At 46.8% G+C, this 26,678-nt stretch overlaps 2 protein-coding genes across 2 annotated transcripts; both read right to left on the bottom strand.

Annotated features, from left to right (window-relative positions):
• Nucleotides 1-137: 137 nt before the first annotated feature.
• htr6 (5-hydroxytryptamine (serotonin) receptor 6) lies at nucleotides 138-9,646 on the bottom strand. The gene is made up of 6 exons (XM_029248968.1): nucleotides 9,548-9,646; nucleotides 8,874-8,939; nucleotides 4,529-5,335; nucleotides 2,875-2,889; nucleotides 1,209-1,328; nucleotides 138-491 (listed from the first exon to the last, which is right to left on the bottom strand). Exons 1-6 carry the CDS (start codon nucleotides 9,644-9,646, stop codon nucleotides 138-140), a joined length of 1,461 nt encoding a protein of 486 aa, XP_029104801.1.
• Nucleotides 9,647-20,332: 10,686 nt separating this feature from the next.
• micos10 (mitochondrial contact site and cristae organizing system subunit 10) lies at nucleotides 20,333-26,642 on the bottom strand. The gene is made up of 5 exons (XM_018742067.2): nucleotides 26,465-26,642; nucleotides 25,664-25,836; nucleotides 20,811-20,858; nucleotides 20,591-20,700; nucleotides 20,333-20,469 (listed from the first exon to the last, which is right to left on the bottom strand). The coding sequence occupies exons 2-5, from the start codon at nucleotides 25,725-25,727 to the stop codon at nucleotides 20,461-20,463; spliced, it is 231 nt and encodes a 76-aa protein (XP_018597583.1). The 5' UTR covers nucleotides 25,728-25,836; nucleotides 26,465-26,642; the 3' UTR covers nucleotides 20,333-20,460.
• Nucleotides 26,643-26,678: the final 36 nt, after the last annotated feature.

The following is a 26,678-nucleotide window of genomic DNA, read 5'->3' as shown; positions in this document are numbered from 1 at the left end:
CCTGTCTCGCCTTCTCTGCCGGCCAGGTTTTGTGTGAAGCACAAATATGTGCACGTATTTGTACACACTCGCACACTGTGTAAGCTCCATTTCCGTTTTCTTCGCCCGGCTCGTCCCACACTCCCACACGCCCTTTTTCAGTCCAGGGTGTCCACCTGGTTTGGCAGGAGCAGTGGCAGCCGGCTCTCAGCATGCTCGGCGTCCACCAGGTTGACGGCATCCGTGGCGGTCACTGGAGGCTGGGGTGGGTCGGAGCTCAGGGATGGGGGCCCTGTTGGTAAGTGCGGCTCCCCGGAGTTGCGCAAGGACAGGGAAAGGGGGGGCGAAGGGCGTCGTGGCGAGCGGGACGTGCAGCAGGGCAGCAGGCGAGCCAAGGCACGCTTGAAGTCCCGCATGAACAGTGGGTAAATGATGGGATTCATGGTGCTGTTGCAGTAGCCCAGCCAGGTCAGGGCGTCGAAGAGTGCGGGGGGCACACACTCGCACACAGCCTGGGGGGGCAAGAAAATAGGCCAAGTGAGAGCTGGAAGCAGAGGTACACTGGGCTGGACACAGCCAAACACACGGGGGTTTTGGACAAGGAGACACAAAGAGGGTAAGGACGGAAATGTGGCCCCTTCCCCGTAAGAGTGTGTGAAATGCAGAGCGGGGAGGGGCGAGTGTTGTTCTCACAGCAAAGCAGCAAAGGAGGGCCCCCCGTCTCCACAGGGGGCCTGTGAGACAGGGGAGAGGGACGCAGATGGAGCGAAATGACTGCATCTCACAGTGAAGGGGGTAATTACAGTCTTTGACTTTGGACAGCTCTTATCTCAGCGGCTGCTCCAGCCGCGCCGGACGCAGGGTCACTGATGGACAAGAGCTGCGCAAGGACTCTGGGAGAACTGTTTCTGAGCATTTTCTTATTTCTCTTAATGTTCTTCAAACAGCCCCAGAAGGGGAGGCAGCAACGAGGAGACGTGATGCACGTCAATTGATAAAACGGTGTCCAGTTTTTGCCATGGAGCTTGAGGACGGAAATGTAACGTTTGGATTTGGGACAGAGTGACTCACGGCCAGTGCGAAGATTCATTAACATTTGTTCAATTAACATTGAGATGCCATTTTATTTTATTTATTGGTAGGAAGTGAAAGGGCCCTCTGACATGCTGGGACACACACACACACGATTGCACACTGCGTTTGTGAAGACAACACACAGATGCACACACCTGTGCCATGTTCGTGATGAAGAAGGGGAGCCAGGTGCTGAAGAAGAGCCCAAGCAGGACCCCTAGCGTGAGACTAGCCTTCAGCGCTCGGCGCCCCTGTCGGTGGGCCATCCTTCGCTCCTGGCTCACAGAGAATTGGTGGCCGGAAGGGGGTTGGGAAGGGAGAGGAGGCAGAGTGAACACAAGGCTGGTTGGCGTTCGCACCCTAGCCCATTCGCAGCACACGAGGACTCCTGTCCGTGCTACTCGCCCCTACAAAACGCCTCGCTCACGCTCTCCCGCCGCCTTTTTTTCCGCACATCTTAGGCTCACTCAGCCGCACCTGCCTTCTTGGAGCTGCTCCCCGCCACTTCTATCCTGCTGCTTGCTGTGAAAAGGTGCCCCTGTGCTCCCTCTCCTCCATTCTGCGTCTGTTTCCCTTTATGCCACGAAGGACGGTGGTCGAGCAAGGAGAGCGGGAGGGACAAGGACACCTCATTGGGGCCATGCATTAGTGCATAATACCATCCGTCTGCGTAAGGGACAATTAAAAGAAGGCTTTTGTGGGCTCGAGCAATGGCACACAGTTACATTGACAGCTGCTCTGAATGCTGTCCACTGCTTCAAAAAGGGTGATTTTCTACGATCTCTGTGTTGCTCCGTGTGTCTGTGTCCATGCCTGTGACCCCAGAAAGCGAGCGATAAATAAAGCTGGGTCTCCTCTTCACGCCAAAGGATCTTAATGTTTACATTTACATTTATTCATTTAGCAGACACCTTTCTCCAAAGTGACTTACACTGCTAGATACACTACTTACAGTGGGTCACTCATCCATACATCAGTGGAACACACTCTCTCTGTCACTCACACACTATGGCTAAACCTGAGCAGCATGTCTTTGGAGTGTGGGAGGAAACCAGAGCACCCAAAGGAAACCCACACAGACACGAGGAGAACGTGCAAACTCCACACAGACTGAGCAGGGATCGAATGCATGTCCTCTCACACGACCCAGGCACTGTGCCACTCAACAAGCTCTATGTAGTGTTATCAGCCCAGCACCTAATACAGTTTTGAAGAGTGAAACTAATTGTGTTGTGCCTTTTTTGTCTCGTATAAAAAGCAAGAAATTGTCTACAAACGGACAAGCATCCAAATGGCACAGCGGGGGACTATGTGAGCCTGTGAGGTGCGAACGCACAACAGGGACGGCTCCTGTCCATGTGCTGCCGCCTCAGACGCAGTGGAACGACTGTACGCACACGACTCATAAAGGGCAGAATTGCCCGCGGGGGCATTGGCATAAAGCCGACGTGCTCGAAAAGAACACTAAAGAAACCGTTCCTTAATCTCCTGTCCTTGTTCTCTTGTGCTAGGAAGAGAGCTGCAGTCAACGTGCATGCCACTGCGCTCACGTGTTGTACGTATGTATGGAGGAAAAACACTTTGCCCTCACCTTGCTTGCTCATTGTCATTATGACTGATGAGCATTAGAGCTTTGCTCTGAGTACGTATAAGACCCTTCTACTTGAGCAGTACCAAATTATGGCATTCTTCTAAATCACTGCCATCCCGTCAAAATAAATTCATGAAAATTCTGCCGAACTACTTGTCTAGGCCATGGTGACTTCCTGTCTGGATACTGCAACTCTCTCCTGTGTGGTCTTCCTGCCATCAAAGCTCTACAGTTGATACAGAATGCTGCTGCAGAAGTTGTGTTTGACTTGCCGAAGCGTTCCCATGTATTTCCTCTACTCATTTCTCTGCATTGGCTTCCTATAGCTGCCCGGATTAAATTCAAGACCCTGGTTATGGCCTACAAATACATCAATAGAACTGCTCCCAGTTATCTACAAGACTTGATCATTCGCTACACCCCAACCAGACCAGTTCATTCATCTACTTCTGCTTGCTTGGTGGTCCCACACGCAAAAGGTAAAACACAAAGCTTCTCGGTTCTGGCTCCGTTGTAGTGGAACGACTTCCCCCTCTCATTCAAAACTGCTGAATCTCTGTTCACGTTTGAAAAGGATCTTAAAACTCACCTCTTCCAGACTCACTTTGCCCATCATCTCTTAAGTTCACATAAGGTATAAATGTTCACGTAAATGTTCAAGATCACGCCTGGATAAACCTTTACGCAGCTACTCCTGTAATGGAATGTAAATGTTTATACGTATCGCCAAAAAAAAATATTATTAGTAGGAAGGTAATCAGGAATCATCGATATTCTGATAAAGTTTAATGCAGTTACTCGTTTGATGAACATTGGTTCATATGGTGGAAAGAAACAAACTAACCGCACTTAAGAATCACACATCTGCATCTAAGTGTCTCTTTCTGCCAATGTAATGAACACATTGTATTTTGTATGAGATGTACGTCGCTTTTGAGTAAAGTTTCTGACAAACGAATACATGTACATAGAAAATTTTTTTTTAAAAGTTACTCAGCTGTAAAAATGGGTGGAAAGATATAAGTAGTTTAGTGTACAAATCTCATATTGTAAGCTGCTTCGAACAAGGACGTCTGCCCGAAGGAATAACATAAATGATCATAAAAGTGGATAAGTCTTTGGCCTTTGTGCAGTTTATGAATATGGATAATGGCTGATGGATTTAATAAGACATGCAAGTGAATTCTCAGTCAGGTTTAATTAATTCTGTGAACACTGGTTACTCGACTCTTCACTAGCTGCCTGCTGTTACAACTCAAAACCTGCAATTAAGCACGATGGCAAAGAGCTGTTTGTGAACTTTACGTCTTCATCCCTAAAGTATCCTAATGCATCCCTCATAAAATCCACATAAATGTCAAACCAGCTATCTTATTAAAACTGGAAATGAAACCGCACTTAAAAAACTTGTATTTGCACAATTTTTAAAATATAGTAGTTCAGCAAACACTTACCTAAGATTTTACATTTCTGTACTTTATGAAGATTTATGTGTGATGCACTGTACGTAGATTTAATTTTCACAGGTGAGATTACGCAACAGACAGAGTGAGAGCAGCACCCACCTACACGGTGCCCATTATCTCAATTCAATTCAATTCAATTCAATGTATTTTTATAGAGCACTCTTTTCACACAGTGACACAGAGCACTGAACAAAGGAATAAGACAAATAAATAAGACAGTTGGCTATATACTAGAATAATACATTATCCATGGCATTATTAGAGCTATAAGTATGACTACTGGCCACGGAGGAATGGAACAGAAAATTCCCAACTGAAAGTCAAGGGAGAAATAAAATCTCTGGGGGTCCAAGTGCCCCACCCCACCCCAGCGATCCTGGGCATTCTAGGTTATTTGCCAGCCACGGCCTTGTCTCACCTGTGCCAGACGTGCGCCAGGTACGTCCTGCTGGCTGTAGAAGTCACCCTCCACGTGGGCGTGTCCAGGTGAGGGCGGCCGTGACGGCTCCCCCGGCGAGGCGTGCAGGTGGTGGGAGTGTGTTAGGGCAGCAACCTGGCGGGCCTGGCGCCGAGCAGCCAGCAGGATGCGGCAGTAGGTGAAGCAGATGGCTACGGAGGGCAGGAAGAAGGTGAGGCAAGAAGCCACCAGGGCGAAGGGCAGGCTGACGCGCAGGCGGCACTGTGAGTGGGCGGAGCCGAGGCGTGGGGTGGAGCCCAGTTCAAGGAGGAGGCTCCTGTTGAGGCTGGAGGCATCGTGCCCATGGCCGAGGCTGTGCCAGCCCATCTCAATTGGCAGGAAGGAAGTGAGCGCTGCCAGACCCCAGGCTCCACCCACTAGCAGCAGGGCGCGTGGCAGCGTCATGCGCTGTTTGTAGCGCAGTGGCGAGATGATGAGTAGGTAGCGGTCCAGGCTGATGAGGCACAGGTTGAGGATGGAGGCGCTGCAGCACATGACATCAAAGCAGAGCCACACCGGGCAGAAGTGGGGCCACAGCATCCAAACACCACAGAGCGCATTCAGTGCCGCCGGCGGCATGACCACCAATGCTACCATGAGGTCCGACAGGAAGAGCGACACAAGGAAGCAGTTGGAGGTGCGGCGGAGCGCCCGATGGGCCAGCACCAGACCAATGAGCAGCGCGTTGCCGCATGCAGTCACCAGCATGATGATGACAAGCACAGCCGCCAGCAGCCACACTCCACTGCCCCCTAAGGCCCAGGTGCCCTGCGGAGCCCCCCACGTGTAGCTGCTATTGTAGGTCCCGCCTCCCAGATGCCCCACGTTGCCCATTAGAGTTGCTCGAGGTAAGTTGCGGTGACCCATGGCTGGCGAAGCGCCCGAGTTCGCCTTGCGCAGCAGTCGACAGCGAAAAGGGCGAGCGCTCCGGCCAATGTGGCAGAGGTTCTCCAGAGCGTCCCCCAGCGGGGACGAGGTGCTCGTCCCCAACTCCTCCTGAGCGCAGTGGTCGGCCGGTCCTCCGCTGGCACGCCGCAGTTCCCGGGCAGGTGCTGACAGTCCTGCTGCTCCGAGGCTCAGCGAGCGACAGAGCGTCCGTCTCCCAGCTGCGTGTGTGTCGCAATAGCACTCGGCGTGGGAGCGCAGAAAGGACTCGCCACACGCCTGTGTCCATGTGCGTTTCCCTTCTGTGTGTATGCGCACGTGTTAACTGGAAAAAATGGAGAAATAATGATAGCGAGAGTTTCGGCGAGGAGACAGAGAGAGAGGAGGAGAGCTCCGAAGGACAAAATATTTCCAGATTGTCCTCGCCGTACACAGGTTAACACGCGTGTGCGAGGCGGTGCACAAGTGGGCCGCGCGGCTGGCGCTCAAGTGTTTGTGTGAGTGACGACGGCGCCACCGAAAGCCCGAGCCGCCTCCTGCTCGCTCACTCGCTCTCCCTAATCCATTCGGCAGGCACTCCAGTGCAGGGAACTGGCGTGTTCGTGTCGGCGCATTCAGGCGCCGCGCTTGGCTTCACGGGAGCCGGGGGTCATGTGGAGTGGGTGACTCAGAGGTCTGGTCTTGGCCTCTTTTTGATGGCATATTCTCCACAGCAGCTCCACAAGCCGGTAAATGTCCTTTGAACGTTAACAAAATACAGTAATACAGCTACATACTAAAAATAACAACTATCATGCAATTGCCAATGCAATTTTTTTGTTAAACCCTGTGTTTAAATAACTGCTGCTTTTGTCCAATATGGTTTTTCAAACATTTGTTCCAGACTATTGAGTGATAAACAAATTCCCTCACAAGTAAACAGGTAAAAAGCCAAAGGTAAACAAGGCCAGTTTGTTGTGACAGCCTTACAAAAAGGTGAGGTTATGGCTTTCCACAGCCCAGACACACTGCAGATACTCTGATTTTTCACAGAGCACCACGGTGGCACAACGAGTAGCACTGGGGGGTCCGAGAGAATGTGAGAACGATCCCCACTCAGTCTGTGTGGAGTCTGCATGGGTTTCCTCCGGGTGCTCTGGTTTCCTCCCACAGTCCAAAGACATGCTGTTCAGAGTCACCCATAGTGTGTGAGTGATGAGCTTATAACACTACACAGAGTTCATTGGAAGTCATTAGAGAAAAGTGTCTGCTACATGAAGTAATGTAAACATCACTGTGTGTATTGTTGTATTTTGTGTCTCTGTGTTTGTAGAGGGGGGGCGCAGTGGTGCAGCGGACTTGGCCAGGTCCCGCTCCCTGGCAGATCTGGGGTTCGAGTCCTGCTTGGCGTCCTGTCCTGGGTGTGTCCCTTCCCCATCCAGCCTTACGCCCTGTGTTGTCGGGTTAGGCTCCGGCTCACTGCAACCCCCCTTGAGACAAGCGGCTTCAGTCAATGTGTGTGTATGTGTGTGTGTTTGTAGAGGCATCAGTGTTTACTGTGGGTCTTCAAGTGACGCAGGTAAAACATACTATTGGCATCCAGATCCTATTCTTAATATACACATGTAACACCATGTGTATCTTACAGTACTATATTGTGGAGGTGCTGAGGAAATCATTGTAAATGTTGTTGTGGAGTCTGTATATAGTTCTGTGTGTTCATGAGTGTGTCTTTTGCAATTAGGGTTTCGGATGTTTATGCATGTATCATCTCCAGGGGGCTTCTGGGATGCCCAGGAGCATTTGGCAACCGTGAATAGCAGGAGTAGGACAAAGAGTTGCCTTCCAGGGCAAAAAAAGTGGACAATTATTTCTGTACTGGTTTGTCTGTGTAGAGAGGAGGTGAGGTATCATGTAGGTAGTGTTTTGTTATGTGGTTTATGTTAGCTATAGGGTTTTTGATCACTTATGGTGCATTTTCTTAAATTGCACCTTTTTATAATTCGATGTACTTATTGCACTTTTAAGTAGTCAGTTGTAAATGACTATGTGTGTGGTGTGTTTCTATTTATATATTGTTATTTATTCACTTTAATTTTTAGTGTAGTATAGGTTAGTTTGCTGTGTGGGTGCTTGTTAATTTAATTTTTAATTTTGTATTTGTACAATTCACCTTTTCCATTAAAATGTTAATAGGGGAGATGTGTTGTGAAAAGGGAAACATCCAAGAACGGTAGGTAAAGTGTTTGGTAACACCCTGGGAACAGGCCAGGAGACCGCCCCTCTTGAGCAGTGAAGATACTGGGTAAATTCCTTTTCCTTTTAATTATTTATGGTTTTAAGACTTGGGGCATGTTTTTAGTGTTTTAAAGGCTCTGTAATGCAGCCTTTATATTAGTTGGTCTTCTTGATTTTTATTTTATGTTAGATTTTATTACTAGCATGACAGTTTTTTTAGGATTCATTAATTTATTGAATAAAGATTTTCGTCATTGGAAATGATGAATGGAGAAATTTTTACTTGTTGAGTTGGACAGCGTGTGGAACCAGACACCTTCAGTGGGCTGATAATCCATTCTGATCCGTGAGAAGAAAAAAAAAGTATCGTAGGCAAGGAGGGCTGATACTGTGAAATAGTGTTTTTAAATGCATGAGTTGTGGAGTTTTTGGCTGTAGGATGATGACTGAGATGAATTTAAGCAAAGTTGTCATGATTGGCATCTGACATTTTAGCTGGTCTTTAATGGTTTTGTCGCGAGGGGCCGCGACACCACGCACCACCCTGCCCACTCCTGCCGCCTGATGCACATCGCACTCGACCCCCATGTTGGACCTTGTGGTTGGTGGGCCCACATGGCCCTCCCACGTTGCTTTTTCGGGCTGAGCCCGGCCAGGTTAGATGGGCTGCCCGGCCACCAGGCGCTCGCCTAGGAACACTACCCCCAGGCCTGGCTCCAGGGATTGGTCCCGGTGACCCTATTCCGGGCAGGGTAAATGTTTTCTTCTTTACTTTTCCATGGAGGTTTTTGGATCGTGTTAATCTGGATCTTCACTCCAGACCTGCTCGCCTTGGGAGACCCTACCAGGAGCATACTGCTCCTGATGACATAGCTCTGGAGATCCCTAGACCACATAAGCCCTTCTGCCCCGCCAAGGCCCCGATCTAGGAACGGAGAAGCTGAGCCATAAGGCAAAGCTCTCCATTTACCGGTTGATCTACGTCCCTACCCTCACCTATGGTCATGAACTCTGGGTAATGACCGAAAGAATAAGATTGCGGATACAAGTGGCTGAAATGAGTTTTCTCTGCAGGGTGTTGGGACTCACTCTCCATGATAGGGTGAGGAGTTCAGACATCCAGGAGGAACTCAGAGTAGAGCCACTACTACTCCCCATTGAGAGGGGCCAGCTAAGATGGTTTGGGCATCTGATAAGGATGTACCGTGGATGGATGGATGGATTGATTTAATGTTTTTGTTGAATTTTCATTGAACTTGGTGCATATGATCTTGTAGTTTGAACATGTTGTTGTGTGTTAGTATTGTGGTTATTTCAGTTGCAAATGTTAAATTTGTATATTCTTTCTATTTTTAATTGGAGTTAATAAAGGATTGTAAAAACTTCATGTGGACAAGAAGTTTCAGATCCTTGTCCTGAGAACAGTAGGGGGAAGGGGTGTTACAGTGGTGTCAACAGTAGGATAGGGCCTTTCATCTATTACACTCATGGTTTTTGGCTTTTATAATGTGGCTGCCCCCTTTGAGCAGCTCACGGAGTGGGTCCTGGTAGATGTGCCACTGAGACAGTGCCTTGTCTTCTTGAACAAGTTACTGATCCATGCCCCCCCACCTTTGAATGGGCCTTTGAGAACCTGTAACAGGTAGGTCAGGTTCTTGGATCACTCAGTGGATGCAAACAGGATTTCCACAGACATCAACAACATGGAGCTGGTATGGTGCTGGCCAACACTACGGGGATTGCTGGCGCTGCAGAGCTTCTTCAGGTTGGTGTGCTACTACCACCAGCTCATATTCTGCTTTGCAGACATTGCATCTGCTGCATGGTCCTGTCAGGATTGGGCACTTTGGCATGGTGAAAACCCTGCACCGGCTGTACCAGAGGTTCCATTGGGCAGGCTGCCATCCGGACACAGAGCTCTTTCTGCACTGCTGTGACATCTGAACTGGGCCTGAGGGCACCAACAACCGGTCCCATATCCCCATGAATCTTTTCCAGTCTGGTGCCCTGAGGGGTTGCATGGGTGCGGACACTGAGTCCCTTCCCCTGCACTGACCAGTGTAATTGGTATGTGCTCATGGTGGCAGACTACTTCACTAAGTGGCCCGAGGTGTATGCAGTGCCAGACCAGAGAGCAGCCACCGCAGCAGGGTACTTGGCTCGGGAGATGTTTAGCCATTTCATCACCTGTCCCTGGTCCTGTAAGCATGCTGCTCTATCATCCAGATGTCCTAAGGGACAAAAACAGTGTAACATATTAAAATTTTATGCAGTTTCACTTTTTCAGTTTGTTCCTGGAAATTTTTTAAAAATCACTTTTTTTAATCATCACCTTCACAAAGCTTTTCCTCATACTTATTTTAGCAAATATGGACCTTTACAGAAAAAGCTTCCTCAGCAATATTTTGAATAGAGGTAAGAACAATTATTTGTTTTTTCATTTAATTACATTTTATGATTCTTTTTTTCTTTTATTTTAAAATATAAATAACTGGAGAAATTAAAGATTTGTTCAACTTCCAAATGAGGTCTGAGACTAAAATCTGGGGGCCTGGCCCGATCCAGCAGATCATACCAGTGACAATCCAGACCTATTAACAGTTGATATGAATGATCTTGGACTGGTTATGTAAAAAAGCTCCAGCTCTGTGCTCATATTCCATAGATATTCTCAGACACATCCCTATAAATAATTGTACTGGTTTTATAATGGGGGGGGTGCGGTGGTGCAGTGGGTTGGACCGGGTCCTACTCTCTGGTGGGTCTGGGGTTCGAGTCCCGCTTGGGGTACCTTGCGACTGACTGGCATCCCGTCCTGGGTGTGTCCCCTCCCCCTCCAGCCTTACGCCCTGTGTTGCCGGGTAGGCTCCGGTTCCCCATGACCCTGTATGGGACAAGCGGTTTCGAAAATGTGTGTGTGTGTGTGTGGTTTTACAATGTTCCATTTTATTCAGACTTTTTTATACTTATTCCGTAACTTTAATTTTCTTCTGTTATTTAATGTCTTAATGAGCATCCATTATCATCAGACTCTTTGCATGTGCAATTGTACTTATAAGTAGCAGTGTGCAGGGCTTGGTGAGTGGGATAGAGGAAGGACACTGCAGAAGAAGTCCAAGGGTGTCCTTCCTAGTCTCAGGGGAAAGGAGCAGCAACAACGCCCCCTTTTGTACAGCCTATGTGCTGCAGGCCTGACAACTGCAGAGGAGGATATGCTCCACCAGCATGTCCACATGAGGGCTCTCCCCATTGTGGGGGCATGGCAGGGTAACTGGGGTAACCGTAGCTACGCACAGCAGTATGATATAGCGATATACACACTTTAGGCCTTTGGACCCAGAGATCACAGGTTCGAATTTCACCTCTGACTGTAGTATCCTTGATCGCTTCTCGGCCTTTTGGCTAAGATCTAGTTTTTTTTTTTTTGCCAGGGGTATAAGAGAGCTTTTCTACAGCATAGCCCTTTTAAGGGCTTTCTACATCATTCTCAACCTGTTCCTGGCTCAGGGTTGCGCCGAGGGACGAAGCCATCACAGAAGTCAGCAGGGAGGTCGGCGATGGGAACGAAGATGATAATGACAGCTACAGCCAGGAAGAAGACGACGACGGCCTCGGCAGAGAAGAAAACGGTGAGGATGAAGACGACCGCGGGGGAGCAGGTGAGGCAGTCTCCTCCTGGGAAGCAGCATCATGCTGCTCTTCCTGAGGAGTCGCTCACCAGAAGCAGAAGGCTCGTTAAGGACGTCGGAGCCCCTCGTCGAGGGAGCCGCAACCGCAGTGCCAGCTGGAGGAGGACTGGTGGTGAAGGTGGTGGCAGCGGCAAACCTGAACATCATGGCGGAGCCGACGAGGGAGGAGACGACAATTGTAAGGGTGAAAACGACAATGGCCTCACCTGCAGAACAGGCGGCCAGGCCCGAGAAGAGCCCTGCTGCCCCGGGTCGGTCTCCAGAGGAAGAGAAGCAGTCTGCATTGTTAGTGGTCCCTAGGATGAAGCACACTACTTGCTTCAGATGGCGAAATTTGGAGGCAGCAGAGGACTTCCTGGACCGTGCAGGGTTCATCAGGGAAGTCATCTTTAGAAAGCTGGGTCTGGCCGCCGCACATGTTGTTTGCATCCAAAGAAATGGACCCCAGCGGTTTGTCGACGTCACTGTCCTCGCAGATGAAACCTACCAGAAAATGGTGGAAATTTGTAAGAAGGAGAAGGACGGGGGGTTGAAGCAATACAAGATTGAGCACCTTTGATGGACAGATAGAAGGATAATTACTGTACACGTTTTCAACTCCTTTGTTCCCGCCAAGGCCGTCCGGGCTATCCTTCAGTGCCACGTCGACCTCCTACCGGGCCACAGGGATATCAGAGGTGAGTTTGGCATATGGAACGGATGCAGGCAGTTTCAGGCTCTCCTGCGTCCTGACCCTGTGGCCCCTGACGGGCTCTATCATTCTCCGGCATATTTCACTATACAAAATAGTAAGGCTTACCTCTTTTACCCCCAGCAGCCTCTGCCAGGGTCAGGGGCATACAGCAGAAGCTTGCAAAAACATGAAATGTAAAAACTGCTTGGAGACCGGACATTTCGCCAGAGATTGCGAAGGCCCCCACCGCTGCAAAATTTGTAGTAGCGAAGACCACCTGGCCTGTCTCTGTCCGCAGTACAGACCCTTATATGCAGATGCCCTGTCTGGAAGCAGGGTATCTATGGAGCAGAGTCTTCAGGCACTAACATTGATGGATAACAAAACTGAAGTGATGGAGACAGGGGTGGAAATGGCAGCGGGGGCTGGAGAAGCCAGAGATGTCCGGGTTGCAAGCCCTGCCCCTACCCTGGAGGAGATTCAAAAGTGGAAAAAAGATTCAACTCCAAAGAAAAGTCTGGAAGGGAGGCTGCGGCATCAGAGGGGGCCTTTTGCCGGCCGGGCCCCCTTCAGAAGAAGGCCGAGAGCATTCCTCCTCCCCGGAGGAGATGGATGCCGTGCGGGCCCTGCGTGGCTCCCTGTCAACATCGCCGAGTCGGCGGTCATCCTATGAGGGAGGACGGGCAACGCCCAACTCCTAGGCATACCTGCCAGACGGACTCCAGAGGGACAGTGGTGGCTGGTGTCCTCTGAGGAGGAGGAGGTTTTAATGGATTGAAAAAGGGCCGGTTTTTAATTTCATTTTAGTGTTATTTTATTTGGTTTTTTTAACAATGTACCCCAATGGCTGATTTTAAAATTTTCTCTCAATGTCAGGGGGTTAAAAAAACAAAGTAAAAAGAACTGATTTGTTTAACCAGTTTGAGTCCTATGCCTTCAACCTGTGTTTTTTGCAGGAAGTTCACCTCCAGGACCAGCGGGACATGACTCTCTTCTCCCAAGAATGGAAGGGTGAGTCCTACTGGAGCGTAGGTGGTGTCCACTCTACAGGCATGGGAGTACTTTTTGGGGACCGCGCCTCTGAGAATGTAAGGCCTTTCATTGTTCATGCCAGCCGAGTGTTGGGGGTGGACGTCATGTGGAGAAGTTTGCACTTATGTGTTCTGTGCGTCTATGCTCAAGTGGAGGTCAACTCCCGCGTCGCTCTGTTGGACAAGTTGGTCCCTTATTGTGTGACTGATAGACATCTAATTATAGGAGGAGACTTCAACGTTTTTCTTGAGGGTAAGGGCGATGCCCGTATCAGTTTAACTTTATTAGCAGTTTTAACCTAACTGACTGTTTTCAGAAATGCAACCCCACCAATCCAGGTATTACCTGGCGCAACAGCCGCGTTGCCTGTAGTCATTTAGATTACATTTTAGCATAGCCCTCTGTTACTTTTAAGAAGGTTCTCTTAACTGCCCAGTGGCCCATGGACCGTATGATGGTCGAAGCCACGATTTCCATCTTGGCCCTAACCCATGGCCGGGGCTACTGGAAGATGAATATTGAAGTTCTCAAGAAAAGGAGTTTAAAGACCTTTTCTATGAGAATTTTTTGTTGTGACAGGAGTCCATAGATTTTTACCCCTCGGCAGCTGATTGGTGGGAGGGGATCAAAGCGAAGGTCAAGACCCTTACCATCAACTATTGTGTCTGACGTGCCGCTTTGCGGTGCCAGGATATCAGCTTGCTCGAGGATGAACTCCAGAGGATTTATTCTTGCCACAATAACGGAGGGACTTTTGACAATGATAGGGTCATGGAGATAAAGGTTATTTTGAGGCAGCAGCATGAGCAGCAGGCCAAAGCCTTTCTGTTTGGTGCCAGACTTAAGGCGGAAGAGGAGAATGAGAAGTGTACCTCCTACTTTAATAAGGTGAAGGACTTGAAATGTAAGAGGTTTTGATTCTCTGCGGAATCAGCAGGGTGAGTCCTTCACCGACACCACCCAGATGTTGGAGGTTGCATCCTGTTCTTATAGAAATCTTTTCAAAGTCAGGGAAATGGACCTGGTAACAGAAAGGAGGTTTTTAGATAATCTGACATCACGTGTTCCCGAGGACGCCATTGGCGGCTTAGAGAGCCCCATCACTTTGTTTGAGCTGTTGGAGGCGTTTGGCAAGATGAATCGGTGCAAGGTTCCCGGCCTCGACGATTTACCAGTGGAATTTTATTCCACGTTCTGGGACGTCTTGGGGCTGGTTTTTCTGCGCGTAGTCGAGGAGGTGCTGGGCAGGGGCTTGCTCACCAAGAGTATGAGGACAGGGGTGCTCCCTTTGTTGTACAAGAAAGGCGATAAAGCCGATCTTGCCAACTGGAGATCCCTCATGATGCTTTGCGTTGATGCAAAGATCATAGTGAAAGTCCTGACTGAGCGCCTGAGGAAGGTAATGGCTGACCTGGTCCACCCGGACCAGACTTGTGGAGTACCCGGGCGTTCTGTGTTCTGAAATTTGCACCTGGTCTGGAATGCGATCCCCTGGGCGGAGGACCGAAAGGTCCCCCTCATGCTGGTCGGTTTGGACCAGGAAAAGGCATTTGACCGAGTGGATCACCGCTTCCTATTTAACACTTTGAGCAGATTGGATAGCCCTCATTTCCTGCGGTGGGTGCGTGTGCTCTACACCGAGGTAGGTAGCTGAGTCACCATCAACAGCTCCCTCAGGGGGTGGGTGCCCCCGCCGAGTGGAGTGAGGCAGGGTTACCCGCTCTCCCCGCTCCTTTATGTTCTTTATATTGAGCTGCTGGCAGTGACCATACGCGCCCACCCGGGGATTGAAGGTCTGCTTCTGCGGGGGGGTGGTGGTGGTGAGGCGGTGAAGCTGACGACACTACGTTGTTCCTGAGCTCGGACCAGTCGCTCGGTCGGGCACTCAGGCTCAGCGCTGAACCTTGACAAGTCTCTTGTCAAGTTCTTCGGCAGCTGGAAACAGAGAAGATTGCATCGTTGGTTTTTCCTGATGTGAGGGTCCTCTTAAGGTGTTGGGGGTCAACTTTCTTGCGGAAGGTGCTACCAGGGTTAATTGGGAAGAATGTTTGACTAAAGCCAGACAGAAAATGGGTTTGTGGAGGACAAGGTCCCTCTCCTTATTCGGGAAAACATTGGCGCTGAAGGTGGACATCCTCCTCACTTTGCTCTACCTTGTGCAGGTGTACCCTTGCCCCCCCACGATGCGGAGAGTCCTCACGAAGGACGTTTTCGATCTTGTCGGGGGGGGGGGGCAGGTATGAGTACGTGAGGAGGGAGATCATGTATCTTCCAAAGGAGGGATGTGCCTGACATTCCTCTTAAACTGGATTGTCTCTTCCTCTCCCAGTTATGTAACGGACTGGCAGCTCTGACTAAGCATCCCCACCAGTACTTTGTGCGTCTTTGGTTGGCCCTTCCGATGCACCAGTTGATGAAGTCCCGGTCCAACACCGGGCCAGTCTCCTTCCTCCGTTTTCTGTCAAAAACTCTGAAATCGGCATCCTATGATCAACTATCTAAATTTCTCACCTAGAACCATCTCCTCCACAGATATTAGTCTGGATTCAAAGCTGGACATTCCACTAAGACAGTGCTCCTGGCAGTGTCCGATGCTCTCCAGTTGGTTAGAGCGGCCTCCCTCTCCTCAGTCCTCATCGTCTTCAACCTGTCTGCAGCATTTGACATGGTCAACCACCGGATTCTACTCTTCTCTCGTGGTCAGCTTTGCATCAAAGGAACAGCACTAAAATGGGTACAGAAGTTTAGAGTAACCCTCAGCAATAAGTTCCAAGCCCTCTGAGAGCTGGTAGAAGAAGAAAAATAAAACTGACAGCATGTGGCAGAAGATTAAAGAGGCAGTCACATCATCATGTAAAGAAGTACTGGAGCCAAGGAAACATCAGGACAAAGAGTGGATTTCTGTAGACACGTTAGAGAAGATTCAAATGAGGAAAGAAAAGAAAGCAGCAGTTGGCAACAGCAGAACCCACACTCAGAAGGCTAAGACACAGGCAGTCATGGTGAAGTTCTTGGCATCTGCCCGCCCTTATCACACTGATCATGCAGATGTCAACAGGCTAACCAAGAAAAGCATTAGATCTGACAAGAGAAACTACATAGACAGGTTGGCAGCAGAAGCTGAGGAGGCAGCCCAATATGAAGGATCTCTACAACACCACCAAGAAACTCTTAGGGAAGTTTGGCAAGCCGGAGACATCAGTTAAAGACAAAGAAGGCAGACCTATTGTAGGAGAGGCAGGGCAGAAAGCTAGATGGGTGGAGTATTTTGAAGACCTACTAAACAGATCGGGACCCCAGAACCCACCTGACATCCCCCCGCCGGAAAACAACTTGCCCAAAAGAAGAGATCCGTAATGCCAAAGAACTCAGGAATGGCAAGGCAGCAGGAGCTGACAACATTCCTGCAGAGGCACTCAAGGCTGACTTAGAAACTACTGTGAGAATGCTTTCACCCCTTTTCAAGAAGATTTTGGAAGAAGTGCCAGAGTGGCAGGAGGGTTACCTTATCAAGCTTCAAAAAAAGACAACTCTAGCCCCTGCTCGAACTACAGAGGGATCACTTTACTGTCTATCCCAGGCAAGTCATTCAACCAAATCCTCCTGAACAGAATGAGGGAGGCAGTAGATGTGTAGCTTCAAAACCAGCAGGATGGCTTCCACAAGGACAGATCATGCACAGACAAAATCGCAACACTGCTTATCATAATGGAGCAGTTGTTGCAGTGGAACTCTCCCTTGTATGTCAACTTTGTCAACTATGAGAAGAAATTTGACAGTGTGGACAGAGAGATGCTCTGGAAACTTCTCCCACAGCACAGTGTGCCTGGAAAGATCATCAGCATTATCAGGAACTCCTACGAGGGAAGGACCTGTCGAGTGGTTCATGGAGGGCAACTGACTATTACATTCAGAGTGATGACAGGTATCAGACAAGGCTGCTTGCTCTCCCCTTTCCTGTTCCTGCTGGCAGTAGACTGGATCATGTGGATGTTCACAGCTCATAAGCAGAATGGAATCCAGTAAACACTCTGGAAGCAACTGGACAACCTCGATTTTTCAGACTATCGGGCTGTATTGTGACACACCCACCAGCAGATTCTAGAAAAGACCAAGATAGTAGTCACCTCATCATGTCTGGGACTCAATATCCACAGAGGGAAGACAAGATACTTGAGGTAAAAGCAGCCACATGCAGGTCCTATCACGCTGGATGGTGAATCACTGGAAGAAGTGGACACCTTTACCTACCTTGGCAACGTCATTGACAAGAAAAGTGATACAGATGCTGATGTAAAAGCAAGAGCATCCTTCCTGCAACTAAAGAATATCTGGAACTCCAAGGACCTGTCTCGGGGGGGGGGGGAATCTGAATGTTCAACAGCAATGTCAAGTCAGTCTTGCTGTATGGGGTTGAGACATGGAGAACAACAGTAGCTACTACCAACAGAGCCCAGGTCTTCCTCAGCAACTACCTGAGAAGGATCCTCCAAATCTGCTGGCCTGACACCATCAGCAACCAGCAGCTGTGGCAGCAAACAAACCAGATCTCAACAGAAGAGGAAATACTCAAGTGGCAATGTAGGTGGATTGGCCACACTCTCCATAAGCCAGCTTCAAACAACACTAGACAAGCACTCACATGGAATCCACAAGGCAAGAGGAAAAGAGAGATCAACCATAAAATACCTGGTGCTAACACCTGGAGGCTGACACCAAAAGACTGGGTTACACCTAGGGTCACCTAGGGTTTGAGAGAAAGGCACAGGACAGAGATGCTTGGAGGACCCTTGTTGGCATGCTATGCCCCAGAAGGGGTTGTAGGGGTAAGAAACTAAGTAAAGTAAAATTGCTGAAAATAAGAACCAATAAAGTCAGATAAACATCTGTTCCTCAGCTGTGGGTATCTGTTCTGAGTGAGTTTTGCAGCCAACTGCTAGTGACAAGTGGAAATGCAGGTAATTTTTGCTCTGAACTAACAAAATTTTAGAAAATAGAACAGTGAAGAAAATGCAGTTAAATATATACGTTCATAAGCATTCATGTCTTTGAAAATTCAAATTCTTAACTCAAAAACAGGAAAAACGTTTGTTAAAGTTTGCAATTTGAAAGTCTGTGTACTCTGGTCCCTTGTGTTACGGATTTAACAACAGTTTATCTTTTCTTCCCTCCTCTACCTCATCCTCCTTCCTCACTACTGACAATTTAACTTTCTTCTTTAGCGACAAAGTCAATTCCATCACAGACAAGTTCTCAGCATCCACCTGCTCCATCCATGCTTAGACTCCCAGCAAAACCGCATTCTCTGCTGCAACGCATTTTTCTTATCCGTTCCTTGCTCTCTTCTGGTTGCTTCCCATCTGTCTTGAAAATAATCCACATCTCTCTGCTTTTAAGGAGACCTTCTCTGAACCCAAACTCAGTCGAGAATTAGAGGCCAGTCTCTCTCCTCCCTTATCTCTTTAAACTCTGGAATATGCAGTCTATAACCAGTTATCTCCATTACTTGTCCACCTCTCATGGGTTCTTCTCACATTGCTATGCCAAAGTTTCCCAGTTCAATTTCTCTTTTCCCCCCAGCAGCTACATATCCTCTAAGGTATCTCTACTTGGATGACTTATCGTAAGTGTTTGCTTCTTCCAACACACTGAAGCCATAACTAAATAACAAATCCCAAACAATATATCCTTATTAACATTAATAAGGAGTAGGGCCACAGTTTGCCTTCACAACAGCCTCAGTCCTTCCTAAAATGCTCTCATTCAAGTCCTGATCTGTGTGCAGTGCACTGGAACAGGAACAAAACGGTAAAGAAACAAGAACAAAGTAAGAAACAGAATAAAAGGTTGAACGGTTAAAAAAAAAAAAAAAAAAGATGTTTCCAGAGATCAGAACAATAATAAATGTTAAAGTAACAAGAAGAGTTAGAAAAGCACATTATTCTGCTAGAGTCAATATAAGAGCTCGTGTGGGAGTTCTCAAGCAGCAGATGTGTGTAGTACGATTCGAACTACACTGCAGTCCTGCCTTTGGACAGCCAGCGTAAGGAGATTACAGTGATTGATCTGCTGTGGGAACACGTGTCCAAATAGTCGTACAAGGGACACGTTCATTCCATATATGCGACTTCCTGCTGCCAAGAGCTGGACAGGAATTGAACTGACGCTTTTCTCCAAAGGGATTTTTTATCCATTTATACAGCTGGGTTATTTTTTCTTATTTCATTTAGGGTAAGTACCTTAATCATGAATACCACAGCAGGAGACGTGATTCAAACCCAGGTCCTTTTGAGTGCACGGTAGCAGACGCCTGCTGGCCTCATCCATTTCTCCTGTAGAGAGAGTGCTGCTTCTCCTGTTTCACAACTGTCAGGTACACAATAAAAGCATACTAATATGAAAGAAGCCATTGGTAGATCCATGAACGGTCATGCAGTGAATACTGCACTATTAGCAGGAGTCCTAATGGTCCTGCTGTGGGGACACTTCTCACTCCACTCTCTGGGGACATGTACAGGAAGATTTTAGTAGTGCCATGACAACAAAACAATGGAAAATGTTTTTTTCTGCAAATATATGGACTGATGGCAAATATGTGTGTAAATGAAAAACAGGCAGTCTTACCTGGTGGGGAGAAGCAGTCACACTGACAGCCTACATATCTCTACAAATCACATAGCTGGTCTGAGCTCATCGTATGGAAAATCACTACGTGAAGCATAAGTGCTGGAGCTGCGTGTGTTCACTGTGCACGGCAGCATCGGTGTCTCCATTCATGTGATGCACAGCACATATGGCAGGTGATGCAGAACCTGAGCTAAGGCCAAAACTCCAGTTGGGAGCTGACATTCCAGCACATTCCCCAGAAACTGAACACACACCCTGAATCCAGCCTAAAAGTGGGTGCAACGATATCAATGGGACACACTGTGTAGACTATACAGTTTTATGCAAAAGTTTGGACACCCCTGGCCAAATTACACATTTAGTTAATTTTGTAAGTGAAAGTAGTAAACAACTGCTGGAGGAAATAATGTTAAAAAGCAACACATTTGCAATTGTTAATGCACAGTTACTCATTTCATGAACTTCAAAACATAGGAACAAATAAACTAGTGAGTTACTAGTAAACTAACAACCTTTTGCATAAAACTGTATACCCCAGTAAAGTCCACAGTCAAAAGATGTTTCATCAGATATAACTATTCAGGAGACGAGTAGGCTCACACACACAAACACTCGCACAGAGTAAAGACGCAGTTGTTGCTCCTTCATACAGATGACAGCTTTATTTAATAAACAGGGTGTGTCCCAGTGAGACGTGCCAGGGAAAGATGACTCGCAGACGAAGGGTGGAGGTAGACCTGAGGAGGACACCGGTCCTTACTGGGCCCCCACTACTGCTCCTGTGGAACATATGCACCAGAAGGTCAGCATGTGCCAGCTCTGTGTGCCATGTAGGACAGCGTATAATGGGCATATGGTGCACATACTGACAGGAATTGTGTGCAGCCAGAAAACACTCACCTTGACTACGTGTCCATGCAATAGGTATGGCGACCTGAAGTCATGCTGACAGTTGGAGTAGGCCATGCCCAGCCCATAGCCCAGGCCAAAGGAGATGGGCCACGTGCGACCTGTGGGATCATTCCACCCACAGACACAGAAACCCTTTTACTCTGAATTGCACACAACAGCACGGGTAATCCTCAACACATGTGCAGGCTCTGGCAGCACGTGGACTTACGCTTGAAGAAGACGACTGAGAAGACGATGCCCAGACCCAGGCCGGCCCCTACGGGAGGGAGGAGGGAAGAGTAAGGTACCATGGTGGACAAATGACAACACTGGCTGCATTACATGAATGGACACACCACCACAATCTTTTTTTGTGTTCCTCCTCTGGGGAAGGAAGCAACATGCAGCTAAGACTGTCCAGCAACACAGGAGTCTGCACCGGCAGCCACAATGCCCAGGGTTTGTGCCATATGGGTAACGGCATACAGGGACCCAGGACAAGATTCCCAATCAAACAATCCAGATATGCTGGACTCATTTTCTCCCTAGTTGAGCTAAATAAAACTTCCCTGCCCAGGGCTCAGGAAGAGACACACGCACGCTCACATTTATTCATTTAGCTGAAACTTTTCTCCAAATCAACATACAATTTTAGGCTACCTACAGTTATTGACCCATTTATACAGTTTGGTAATTTTACTGGAGTAATCTGAGGATAAGTACCTTGGTCAAGGGTACTACAGCTGTATGTGGGATTCAAACCTGCAGCCTTTGGGTCCAAAGGCCACACCTCTAACCAATACTCCATCAGCTGTACCACTACTTTCATTAGTTTTCTCTGAACCCTTTGCCTGTATTGCAATCCACAGAATATCCCACTATCACCAAAATAAAATTAATCAGTATCAAAAGCTGTGGTCAGTTTATGTATTTCAGTCTGACATTAAACATTGTTTCATTGAAACTGAAATGATTTTAAAAAAAAGCTAACACTTTTGCCCCTCAAGAGAAGAGGACTCATCCAAGTATGTGATTACTACAATTACTGAGTACTTGAAGGGAAGGCAGAAGCAGTTTTAAACCCCCTTTGCTACTAGTCCAAGCAAATTGTACTCCAGAGGCAATCTGTGATCAAAAAAAATTTAGTACTGCACTGTGTTTCCAAAAGGAAGTTATTCACATCATTAATGCATAAATACTGCTTTGAAAAATTTTATCAAGAGCAAAAGCTCAGTGGAAGTATTTAAAAAGATGAGAGATAAAATAAGATCATTATGGAACTTGTACAATTTTACAAAATAAACTCTACGGGAACTGTAAAACCAACACAGGAGTCTGAACAGCATCAAGAATTTTATATAAGCCCAAATATATACTAAAGAGGCAAAAACAGAATTCAGTAAAAAAGATATGAGTAAAAGAAATCCTGTCAACAAGAGAAAACAAAGTTAGCCCAATTGCCCAGTCTGGAATTAAAAACCAAAACAGAGCAAACAATTTTACGTAGAAACTTGAACACTCGAAACACACAACACGTCCAAAAAATTCTCACAAGTCCAATGAGAGCATCCTATCAACCGACAGAAAATCAGAGAGCTCTAACATGACAAATGCAAAGCACAAAAACATTTTGCTGTCAATGTTTTTTTTTTTTTAATTCATACAAAAGTAGTTACTAAGGAGTTCAAATTTTTTTTAATGCAAGGACATTTTGCAAAGTAATATTTCACAAGAGCTGTTTTATGAATAAAACCTTTGCAGAAAAGAAACAGACCAAGGACAAACATTTAAACCTTCTTACCCAACATTAATAACAACACCTGACAAATCAGTTGTTAGTCACTTGATTGCCAAGAGAGCGGTTTTTGTGTTTTTTTTAATTATATAAATTACACTAAATACTGACACAGCAACTTCATTTCAGCAAAACAAGCTGTTGCCAGGTGCAAACCACCAACACAGAGTACTGTTTTTCTTTGCAAATGGAAAATCTGCAGGGGGGACATAACACCGACAAACCTATCCTACATTATCCTTTGTATAACATTGATTATTTATTTATTTTTTTTTTAAAAGTGACAAATCCCTCTCAATGCAATTTGCTAACTCTTAAAACCTTGTGCTCTACTAGCCATTCAATTCCAACCTGTTTTCACCACAAAAACCCATATGTAAAAACCTACATTCTGAGAACTTAATACTGTACTGAAGAAGCTTCTTCTAACCAATGGACCTAAACAGGGCCCATCTTCAGAGCTGCTCAACCTTGTCTGAAGTAACTTCTGTGCCCTGTTCTCTAATCACTTCCAAAAAGCTTATGAACAGCTATTTATGGCTGCTTTAAAACCACCAGTCCAAAAGCCCAGAAATGGACACACTGTGCCAAGCGTTAGCTGCACTACCCTAGAGCAAGGCACTTAACCTTGAACTATTGAGGTAAAACTACCCTGCTGCCAAATTGTTGTCTGGAAATTGTTTGGATAAATTCACAAGCAAAACATGGAACCTGAGTGAACCTGAACTTGACACACCTTCTGCCAACTCACTGCACTGACACCAAAAAATATGAACAACTGGGACCAAAAGCTTCTTTGTAACTTGTTTTTGTTTGTAGCTCCATTTGTAAAACTAAGCCATAATTAAAAGAAGAAATAATTAAAAATCCCCATATTCAGTATTCAAATGTGGTACGTTTTTGTAAAACTGTTGAATATAGCTACAATATTAAAAAACTAAATATTTTATTATCTTTGACCTACAATAAAAATTTCCACAAACTCATTCAATCCCAAATGTTAACTGATTCATTCCAAAGCACAATGGTCATCTTCTTGCCACTTTGAACCGAGAGTAAACCCTGTACCACATACATTCACATTTATTCATTTACCTGACGCTTTTCTCCAAAACGATTACAATGTTAAAGTTACAATCATTACAAGCTTACAATTATTTATCCATTTATAAAGCTGGGTAATTTTACTGGAGCAATTTTTAGGGTAAGTACATTGCTCAAGGGTACTACAGCTGGAGATGAGGATCAAACCTGCAACCTTTCGGGTCCAAAGGCAGCAGCTACGATGACTACACTACCAGCTGTCCCTAAGTATTATTTCAACGGTGACTGCATAAAAACATCTTTTCTTACAGAGTCTGTCAGAACTGCCAACACTCTGGAACACCAGACAAGCTGTAAACACTGTAGAAGTGAGTTGAATCAAGATCTTCCCACACTTTGCCTGCTTGGAATCTTTGTATATTTTCTTGCACACTTTCCACCATCTATGTGTTACACGCCAGTGTGTTTTCTGGCTGGTCTAGGTGACACCAAACACAAATGGACCAAAAGACAATTTCTTAGAAACTTAATACCCAACTACCTGATGCATCACACTGCAGGTTTAAGCACTTGAGGTTTGAATAAATCTTTATACAGCTACTCATGTAATGAACACTGGTACATATGGAAAGAAACTATTTAAGAATCACATCTGCAGCTACGTCTCTCTTTCTGCTAGTGTAATGTACACATTGTATTTTCTTTGAGATGTACATCACATCTGCTAAATGAACAAATGTAAGCAAATATTTTATGACAGTGTATTAAATCAAACAATTGTATTTGCTGCATGGGGGTGCGGTGGCGCAGTGGGTTGGACCACAGTCCTGCTCTCCGGTGGGTCTGGGGTTCGAGTCCCGCTTGGGGTGCCTTGTGACGGACTGGCGTCCCGTCCTGGGTGTGTCCCCTCCCCCTCTGGCCTTACGCCCTGTGTTACCGGGTAGGCTCCGGTTCCCCGCGACCCCGTATGGGACAAGTGGTTCTGAAAATGTGTGTGTGTGTGTGCTGCACAAAGCAAATTTATACTCAAAATGTGACACTTTCACTGTGTGTGATGTTAATGGGACTCCGCAACTTAAGAGGATAAAAAAATGTTTTACACATTTGCTTCTTATTTTGTCTGTAACTTCAAAGGAATTGTTACCATCAATCACAATTAAGTTAATAACAGAGACATCTCCATTTGTTCACAGGCTACGTTCTGGGGGAGGAAAAAAAGATTCCGATTCCGCTATAACAAACACCTTGTATGAGCTGAAGAAAAGGTGAGCTAAATTAAAATGACTGAAAATAACATTATCTCCACAAACTCCAATTCAGTTGTGATAAATGTGTGACAAGTTTTCCATCTCGTTAATAGCCACATAGGAATATCGAACCCAAGATGAAGATGTAAAACCCCGGAGGAGCAGTGAATGAAGGTGTTCCCACAGGCCCGTGGAGTGAGTGCGCTCAAATTTACAATTAAAGAAGTAAATGGAAGAAAACATGATTCAAAATTTACTGCAAAATGTTTGTATCTTTGAAAACCCGTCACTTGAGCACAGGCAGCATGGGAAGACACACTTGCTCACACAAACATTTGCAAATTTGATCAGCATTGTACACTTACACACAGAAGTGTTCGGTTTTAAATGCCTGGGTGGTGCGAGGACATGTGTTCGATCCCTGCTCAGTCTGCGTGGCTTTCCTCCAGGTGCTCTGGTTTCCTCCCACAGTCCAATGACATGCTGTTCAGGATCCCCCATAGTGTGTGAGTGACAGAGAAAGTGTGTTCCACTGATGTATGGATGAGTGACCCATTGTAAGTAGTGTATCTAGCAGTGCAAGTCACCTTGGTGAATAAGGTGTGTGGGCTGATAACACATAGACTCTATGATAGAGTTCAGAAATTTCTGCTCAACAAATGTAAACGGGCTTTGGGCTACAAACTCATGAGTCCGTCACACACAGCGTCCCTGATCTTGAGGAAACGGGCAGCCAGGCAGACTCATTAAGCAAAGTGTACTTTGTTTAGTTGTTTTAAACAGTTAATCTTAAAGTGAGGAGCAGCAGAGGAGACAGTGGTAGAGCGCTGTGACCACACGCGGCATCCCCATCCCGATCTACGTTCGGCTCCGCGTGACCCCGCTGCCCTTCCGAACTGTTCGCTCGCCACTGCTTCCTTAGCCTCTAGCGACTCCACGCTCATCTCTTCACAAGTGTTATTGCCCGAGTGCATGCAACACCTTCTACATTCTTACCAAGTTTGACAGCGGTGTCAGCCAAACATCGGTCCCACTTACGACCCAGCTCCTTCTCTGACATCTTCGAACCAAGCGGAAATCTCGCAAGTCGTCACTTCCGTTTCTTCCTAGTCAACCTCTTCTTCTATGGAAAGTAGGGCTCGACGGCGCCACAGTGGAAAGAGCACCACCTGTGACGCGGAGGATAAAGAAATAAAGAACAGAAGCAGTAATGAAACCACTTTTGTTCCAGTCACATTTTGTTGAGGTTCTTCTTAGTAAATTGACTGAGTGTACCTTCTAGAGACAGGTGTAGTTATCCTAAAATCACACGATTCGCCTCAACTGCATGCGATCTCTGTTCAACTTATTGACTTGTAAAAAGTATTTCTACCACAGCTGTGTGCCATAACGACGGGTTTCAAGGCATAAAATAAGCCCTGATATTTTGTGTTTTATATTTATAATAATTCAAAAATTGATCTGTGGAAATGTGTTGTCCCTTTGACATCACAGATTGTCCTGCTGATGTAAAACAATAAATAAAACATTTTTCAAAAGAGTGTGTGTTATAGGAGAGGCGGTTATTTTATAGGCACTGTATTTGCTTATTCAACTTACTGCATCAGTATGTTTTCCAGTATAAAGGTAGATCATTTTCTCCAGGGTACTGTAGCAGGAGCTGGAACTCGTCTCGAGCCCAGCTCCAACCACTACCCCCCCTACTGGCCCCATATCAACACATATCTGCCTGCGTTATACATAAGCAATACAGAGTGGCATGACACAGAGCAGTAAAACGCCTTCTCGGAAAAGTACCGGAATGCAGACGGAGAGCGTGAGGAGGAAGAAGATAGCGGAGCGGCCCTGACAGCAGCACAGCAGATTCCTGCGCACTTCGCTCCCAATGAAAGTCACACCCTCTTCATGGGAAACTGGCTCCTGCTGTCGAGGGGCCACGCCTCCCCCTGCTCCATATTTGGGAATACCTGTCTTCCTGTTCTGCGATTGGTGGCGGGACTGCGACCGTCAC

The sequence above is a fragment of the Scleropages formosus genome, chromosome 25, assembly GCF_900964775.1.
Source record: "Scleropages formosus chromosome 25, fSclFor1.1, whole genome shotgun sequence".
NCBI classification, from domain to species: Eukaryota; Metazoa; Chordata; class Actinopteri; order Osteoglossiformes; family Osteoglossidae; genus Scleropages; species Scleropages formosus.
This window is presented reverse-complemented; position numbering and strand designations above follow the sequence as displayed.